This window comes from Neltuma alba, unplaced genomic scaffold, assembly GCF_004799145.2.
Source record: "Neltuma alba isolate B1F8T4 unplaced genomic scaffold, ASM479914v2 tig00012305_pilon, whole genome shotgun sequence".
In the NCBI taxonomy this organism is placed as follows: domain Eukaryota; kingdom Viridiplantae; phylum Streptophyta; class Magnoliopsida; order Fabales; family Fabaceae; genus Neltuma; species Neltuma alba.
In genome coordinates this window covers 137,762-146,434 of record NW_021636817.1, presented here as the reverse complement: position 1 = coordinate 146,434, position 8,673 = coordinate 137,762, and the positions used below count along the sequence as shown (strand labels likewise).

General features: G+C 32.5%; 1 protein-coding gene across 1 annotated transcript; it reads left to right on the top strand.

Moving 5' to 3' along the window:
* The first annotated feature begins 4,622 nt into the window (after positions 1 to 4,622).
* On the top strand, positions 4,623 to 8,083 carry LOC114725921 (MDIS1-interacting receptor like kinase 2-like). Its single transcript, XM_028912483.1, has 2 exons — positions 4,623 to 7,377; positions 7,707 to 8,083. Exons 1-2 carry the CDS (start codon positions 4,848 to 4,850, stop codon positions 8,015 to 8,017), a joined length of 2,841 nt encoding a protein of 946 aa, XP_028768316.1. The 5' UTR covers positions 4,623 to 4,847; the 3' UTR covers positions 8,018 to 8,083.
* The last annotated feature ends 590 nt before the right edge of the window (positions 8,084 to 8,673 follow it).

Below are 8,673 nucleotides of genomic sequence, written 5' to 3'. Positions count from 1 at the left end.
ACTTTATCAATTTCAATGCTAGCATTTAACTTTTTGAACATGTCAACAGCGCATTTCAATTTGATTTCCTTCTTTTGAATTTTTCAAAACACGAAACCAATACAGATAGAAATGAACACTTAATTTGCATAGAAAAATTAATGAAACATAATAATTACATCACAAATACATCGATGTAATGTGCATTATTCAATCCATGCATGAGTTCAAAATAAAAAAAGTGGCAAAATGTGTCCCCTCTAATTAAGGAATTTAATATCAATTAATCTCCCAATTTAATTAATGTCCCAAAGGATTTCAGTTTCACTGCTAACAGTAACATAGGGAAATCAATAAAATGTCGAAAATGTTCTTCTCGATTTCTACCTTTGACGGTTAACCATCATTGACCGATGACTAGTCCATTGCTTAACCTCATATATTAAATTATTGAAAAACGGGGAAAATAACATCAAGCAATTTAATGTTATTTTTCTAGAGCATCCAGCATCCTAAATCATAAATAAAATTAAGGATGTAATTAGATAATAACATTAGGGGTTGTGAGACACATCAAGAAAATAATATTAGGGTAGTCAATGGATCATAAATAAGATTAGGGTATTGATTGCTACTTTACCCAAAAAATAAAATGTAACATTTATAGTTTGTGAATGATGTAATTTGCTATAAGTCTTATATTAATATTAGTCGTGGCCTCGTATTACAATATAATGATACCAAATACCTTCCTTAAATCCCTCTTAAGTGTGAGGTTGGGTTCAAATTATTTATCGAAGGTATATGGATGCGGGAGTTACGGCCAAAGATATTATTAATACGTATATCGATTCATATTTCTATTTTATCGTTCGTGATCTTCACAAGCAGCTTCTTCACAGTTGCAAAGGTTTTAGTTAGGAGAAAATTATAAATAGATTCCAAATAAAAAATTAATTATTTTCAATTTTACAAGTCAAATTAGTATGTTTACACGTTAAACTTCTGTATTTACAAGTAGTTAGAACCTGAGAGTTATTAATTATTTTTGTCTTGAGATCTATTCATTCTTTTTTTTTTTATTTAAGTCCTTAACTTGTTTTTCCCTTATGTTTTGAGCTTTATATAATTGTGGCCAATAGCTTGTCCTTTTCCACGAGCCATGGGAATTTTAGTGCAATTTTTTATAAAAAGAAAAATAAATAAATAAAAAGTATCAAGCAAAGGATAAAATTGACCTTTGAAGGATAAAGAAGCATCTTGCGTGCACGACTTGGTCTTCATATATGTCAATGTGATGTTTATTAATGAAGTCACAAAAGTTTGATGATATATTTTATTTTTTAACCTTAAGATTTTTTTATTGGGGAAAAAGTAAGGGAGCTTTCACCTCGTTTTGTTAAAAATATTTAAAATTTTCATTTTTATAATAATTTTTTAATTTATGATTACTTTGTTTTGCTAACATTTTCTTTGGTTGATTTATATTTAGAAAAATGTCACCTTAGAAAAATAATATAATAGATTTTTTCCCATGATATTTAACATTATATGTGAGTAAAAGTTTAGATTTCTAATACGTATTTAGAGATATTTGTATACACTTTTTATCTCATGTTTTCATTCAAATAAGAATTAAATGACCTAGATATGCTTTTTTTTAATTGTAATGATTTTTATTTGAATAAGAAATGTCAAGTAAAAAAATGTAGCTTTTTTATAAAGTAAAAAGAATATAACTTTTTCAACTAATAGTTTTATAAGGAATGATATTTTAATTATAACAAAAATAAAATTAAGTGAAAATTTGACAAAAAAATAAATTAGACTAAAACTTAGCGCAATTATTTTGAACACAAATGTGTGCATATCGTTTACATAAAAATGTGTGTACTTCAATAATACATAATAACAAATCTGTAATTCAATCTATCAATTATTTTAAATTATCTTTTCACAATTTTGAGCTGAATTTCACTGCCATCATTCAATGCTCTGTATTTTAAACACACCACCAACTCTTTGCTGCCTTTTGAACATTTCTCAGTATAAATTAAATATTGAGGATAAGTCCATATAAACATTTTTTTAAATTTTTAATTCGAGAGCTTGTGAAAGCATAAGGTATTTTTAATTAAGAAAATTACCCTCAATTGATTTTGACTATACTCGAATATGATTTAATAATATATGAGATAGCTACATCAAAAATAAGTCTCAAAGATCTAAGTTATTATTTAAAGGCTTAATTATCAAGCGTTCTAGTCTGGATTTTCTCACGTTTATACTACTAGCATATTAAATTAGTATATTTAAAAGTAGTTATTTGTTTTAAATATGTGAAGATTTTCCTAAAACAACCCTTTTGTTATTTGCATTGAAAACTAGCTCTTGATAAAATACCCTTAGTATAAGTAAGGAGAGTTTGAAAAAAGAATTATAAATTTGGGAGATAAAATAGATTGGGATGTTAGCTTAAATCCAAAGTAAACCTCTCTATTAGCTTTGATATAAGAAATTTCAAACTGATTCATACTACTAATAAAAATAGTTGAAACATTAAATTTATAATAAAATTTAAGCGATTCCTAATATTATCTGCATTAAACACACTAAATTTCGACATTATATTAAATTTTACTCTTTCCTATTATCCTTATTAAATATGTACATATACGGAAAAAAATATTTAAAGTTCATTCGAACTGTATTAAAAAGTCTTATAAAATGAATAAAAAAAATTTTCTAGAAGAAAAGTATCTAGGATATATTAATTTATTATGGCAACAATTGCTTTCTTACAAAAGAAAAATGTTTAATATTGATCAGCGTTCAACTAACGTAGTGCAGCCAACATGATTTGATTAAAAATGTTGTCTTGTGGTTCAAGGTATACAACCACGGAACGGTACAACTGGTTTGCATTTGACTAGAAAACGAGAAAAGCCACCAACAAGCGCCTGGTAAAAATATGGTAAGGGATTTATTCAACTTAACTAATTGTTTCATGTTCAAGCCATGGGTATGCAGCTATGTTAAAACTTGTTGCGAGAGCCTGCCACTCAAAATGTTCCTGCAGAACTCAATCTGGATCAGTTGGTTGCTTGGATATCTGGGAGTAGAATCCAGAGAAGGCACTAGATTAGTTTGTTATTAGGGTGTGTGATTAGAATCATTCTTTTAAGGATATATCATAGATGATGATAGCTGATTATCCACAGGGACTGGCAAGTGATAGACAGACACGCTATTTGAGCCTCATTGAGTATTCCTTTCCATTCAAAATATAAGAATAGCATTTTTGAACGGGTTTGATTTTGTTTATAAGCATTGATTTAGATTTATCTAATCATTTAATATATTTTTTCATTTTTATCCTCATTAATTATAAGTCTCTGTCATCTTTTTTTTTTCACTCATTCTCTCTCATCTCTATTTTTTTAATTTATTCTCTCTTCCACTTAATATCTCCATAAACACGGAATTTTAGAATAATAAGTTGTACTCTTTTACATATTTATTGTCATTAGTCAATTTTAACCAAATTGTTGAATTGCATAATTGAATTATTTGATGAAGATGTAAATTTTAGCAAACGTACACTTCTGATTTTTTTTGTTTTTCAACTTCACACAATATTTTATTTTGATACTTTAAATTTATGAAGTGACCTTCAATCTTTCAACTCTAACATTATTAATTTTATTAACAAAAATTGCAGACACTAAATTAACAAAAATACTAATATGATAGGTTTGATTTTTTTTTGAAATAACAATGATTGACATGAAAAAATCATCATTTAAAATTAATAGTATTAAGGTTTGATGATTGAAAAGAGCTTTATAAAGTTGAGAAATCAACCTAAAATCTTGTATAAAATGAGAAAACTAAAAAGATAATATTGATTTTTTTTAATTGCCTTTTTACAGACACTAAGATATTTCCTGTCAGTACTAAAAAGCAGTCTCCCTCAAAAGGGCAAATTAAACACACCCAACTTTAATTGCTATTAGTGTATAAATGATATGGTAAGCTGTGTATATGAAGATGTAGCAAGAGTCAAAGGCAAGGGAATAATTTGCACTGACTTATAAACAGTACTCCTCCTTATAAATATGAGCAGTATTATTTGTTGAAAATTTAATTTAAACAAAAATATAAGATTTCATAAGTAGATGAGCCGTCTGTATTACACCGAGTTTTAGAAATAAACCACACCATTTATAGTTATGGAATTGTACGACTTAGTATAGATTTTCTATTAGTGATTATGATTATATTTTATAGCGATGAAATTCTTCTCAGAAGTAATGTAAATTATGACACTGTAAAATAAAAAAGCTTTATCAATTTTTTTTAATACAAAAAAGTCTAAGTGAGTTGGAGCTTTATCAAATTTTACCAATTACCAAGTGTGCTCTATTATCCATAATGCCTGAAAATGGATGATGCCATCAAGTTGAAACTTGGACTTGTAAACTATTGGCTAAAAGTCAAAGACAATTCGTCATGCCCAATTAATCCTAGAAAATCAATGCTAAGACCGAACAAACCAACCATAACAGAATATTCAACAAACGCAACACTTTTATTTTATGAGAAAAATATTAAAAACAGAGGGAAGGTCCAAAACCATACAAAATGCTCGAATATAGAGTAATTAAAAGAATTATATTATACTTTGTCCATCAGTTTGACATCGACAACAATTGCTGCCTTGTTCTCATGCAAATTGCAAAGTAAAATACATAGACACTAATCATATATCTAAGAAACCAGAGTCCTATTTTAGTCCCCCGAAACCAGCATAAATCTTGCAGAAAAAAATAAGAGGGAGAGAGAACCAGTTTCTGGGGGGAAAAACAATGGATAAGCAGAGAACTGACGCTTACCTTGCAGTTCAAGCTACATGTGTGGTTTTCTTGGCAATTTGTGTAGTAGCTTCTGGAGAGCCAGAAACAGAGGCCCTTCTCAGGTGGAAAGAAAGTCTTCCAGATCAACCAATTCTGGAGTCATGGGTCTCTCCAGCGCAAAACTCAAGTGCAGCTCAAAGCCCATGTTCATGGCGTGGAATAACATGTGATAATTCCTCAGGAAGTGTGATTGCAGTAAACTTGGCTTACACTGGTCTTGAAGGTACCCTCCAGAACTTGAACTTCTCTGCATTTCCAAATCTTCTCCGCCTTGATCTTAAAACAAACAACCTCACCGGTAGTATACCAGAAAACATTGGAGTGCTTTCTAGATTGCAATATCTTGACCTCTCAACAAATCACCTCAATGGCACTTTACCTCTTTCTCTTGCTAATTTGACTCAAGTTTACGAGTTTGATGTTTCTCGAAACAACATTACTGGGATATTAGACCCTCGTCTCTTTCCTGATGGTTCTGATCAGCCCAAGACTGGACTGATAGGGATCAGAAATCTTCTCTTTCAGGACACCCTGCTTGGTGGTAGAATTCCAGATGAAATAGGGAATATAAAAAATTTAACTGTGCTAGCTTTAGATGGGAATAGCTTTTATGGACCTATTCCCCCATCTCTAGGGAACTGTACACATTTGAGTGTTCTTAGGATGTCTGGAAACCAGCTCTCAGGCGTGATTCCTCCTGGTTTTGGTAGATTGACTAATCTATCTCAGGTTTTCCTCCACATAAATAATTTACAAGGTCCCGTACCACAAGAATTAGGAAACTTCTCTTCTTTAACTGTCCTACATCTTGCTGAAAACAACTTCACTGGAGAGTTACCACCGCAAGTTTGCAAAGGTGGCAAGCTTGCCAATTTCAGTGCTGCCCACAATAGTTTCACCGGCCCAATTCCAATAAGCCTGAGAGATTGCCCATCCTTGTACAGGGTTCGGATGGAATATAACCAACTCAGGGGTTATGCGGATCAAGATTTTGGAGTGTATCCTAATCTTACTTACATGGACTTCAGCTACAATAATGTCCAAGGTGAGCTCTCTTCAAATTGGGGAAGCTGCAAAAACTTGCAATATCTTAGCATGTCTGGAAATTCAATAGGTGGTGCCATACGTGATGATATTTTTCAGTTGAACCAACTGGTAGAGCTACATCTGTCTTCCAATCAAATATCAGGAGAGATTCCCCAACAAATAGGGAATTCTTCTAGCCTTTCCACTCTATCTTTGGGTAGCAACAAACTTTCAGGATTGATACCAGCAAGCATTGGGAAATTGTCCAATTTGCAAACAATAGACTTGTCAACAAACATGCTAAGAGGACAAATCCCTTATCAGATAGGGGATTGCTCAAACTTGTTGAGTTTAAATTTCAGCAACAATGGCTTGAATGGAACAATCCCACACCAAATTGGAAATCTGGCAGCCTTACAAGATTTGTTGGATTTCAGTTACAATTCACTTTCTGGCCAAATTCCAGCTGATCTTAGCAAGCTGAAAAATTTGATCAGCTTGAATATCTCTCACAACAATCTATCTGGTTCCATCCCTGACTCTCTTGGTGACATGTTGAGTTTGTCAAGCATCAATCTCTCTTACAACAACTTGGAGGGTCCTGTACCCAACAGTGGCATATTTAATTCTTCCTATCCAGTGGATTTACGAAACAACAAAGAGTTATGTGGGAATATACAAGACCTGCAACCTTGCAATGTCTCATACACAAAACCTGGAGGTGGAAGCAACAAAAAGAAAGTTATAGTAGCCATTGTTGCTTCTTTGGGAGGTGCACTGCTTGTTTCATCATTGTTGGTTTGCATTTTTGTCTTTTGTTGTAAGACAACATATATGAAACAGAATTCTGCACGGGAGAGAAAAAGTCCATTTTCAATATGGTATTTCAATGGCAGAATTGTTTATGAAGACATAATTGAAGCCACTAAGAACTTTGATGACACCTACTGCATTGGAGAGGGAACATTAGGGAAAGTTTACAGAGTGGCCATGCCAGGAAGTCAAGTAGTTGCTATAAAAAAGTTAAGATGTGAGGCAGATAGCTTAGACATTGAAAGTATAAAATCCTTTAAAAGTGAGATAGAAGCCATGACTGAAACACGTCACAGAAACATTGTGAAGTTGTACGGGTTTTGTTCAGACCCCTTACACACATTTTTAATTTATGAGTACATGGAAAGAGGGAGCTTAAATGATATGCTGAGAAATGAAGAAAAAGCTACTGAGCTAGATTGGCCAAGGAGAGTTGGGATTGTTAAGGGAGTAGCACAAGCTTTATCTTACATGCATCATGATTGCAACCCACCAATAATCCACAGAGACATATCAAGCAAAAATGTATTATTGTCCAAAAATCTGGAAGCTCATGTCTCAGACTTTGGCACAGCAAGGTTCCTGAAGCCAGATTCACATATTTGGACTTCCTTTGCAGGCACATATGGCTACGCAGCTCCAGGTTAGCTTCATATGCTATATCTGACTCTGTTTAGCTTTAAATTAACTTGTGACAGTCTCCCTCACAACTTGTAAGTTCTTAAAAAGGAAGAATTATATTTTAGCTACAGAAGATCATCCAAAATTTCCGAAAGTTTTCTAGTTTACAAATGTTTAAGCCCAAGAAGTGATATTTTAGAGCAGTTACAATTTTGTTAAACTTCTTCTACTCTGGATTATTTTTAGTAATTGACCAACATAATTTCATATGTATCCCTGTCATTACTATAATTGGCTAACGTTTTTTTGCCTTTTTTTTTTTTTCAATTTTCCCCCAACTGGCTGGTGCAGAGCTTGCATACACAAAGGCAGTGACTGAAAAATGTGACATGTATAGCTTCGGTGTTTTGGCTTTTGAAATTCTCACAGGAAATCATCCAGGAGATCTAATTTCTCATATACAAACATATGGTGTTCAAAACATCAACTTCAAAGAGATTTTAGACCCACGTCTTTCACCTCCTACAAATCAAGAAAAATTGAAGGAATTGGCTTTGATTAGTAATCTGGCTATTTCTTGTTTACAGTCAAACCCTCAATCACGACCAACTATGCGAAGCATAGCTCACATGATTGACATGGAGACAGCTCGTGATTCATGATTTAAGTATGCTTGCTTGTTTTCCAATGGGCTTTGCTATAACAAGTGATCGGAGTGCTTTTATGTACATGTTTATAACTTGTAGTCATCTTTCCTTTTTCGGTTGTAGTAAGCCGTGGATTGATTTTGTTCAACAATACAATTGGGTTCCCAACAAAACAAGTAGAATGATTTCTCCAATCGTGGATAATATAGTATTCCAGAACATATGATACACACATAAACAGAAAATTACTCACAGGAATTATCAACATCATAGTAAAATTTGTTAAGGAGAAATAGCCTAGTACAATAATATAGAAGTCCAAAGCACTTTCACCACAGTTAAAGATAAGCTAACAATCACACCAATGACATTTTCTGGGCAATTGCCCCAGTTTAGCACCGCAAAATTCTCACATTATACTATCTTGTTTAGCTCTGAAATATTAAAAACCGTGTTGGGCTCTTTTGGATGAAATTTCGCTACAACAGGTGGAATCAGTTTTTAGAATTTTCCAAAACACAGAGATGAATAAATTGCCGCATCCTTGTTGATGTCAAAAGGTCGAGGTCGCAAACTAATTCAAAGATAAAAGATAAAGCGCACCTTATGTTCGTCGAATCATCAATGTTCCCCATCAATGCAATCGATCGAGGACGCAATATGAGCTGAAA

Excerpts from the sequence above, each read along its gene's own strand:
- LOC114725921 (XM_028912483.1), top strand. The coding sequence starts at position 4,848 with ATGGATAAGCAGAGAACTGACGCTTACCTTGCAGTTCAAGCTACATGT. Across the intron at positions 7,378-7,706 it reads ATATGGCTACGCAGCTCCAG|AGCTTGCATACACAAAGGCA; the intron begins GTTAGCTTCATA and ends TGGCTGGTGCAG.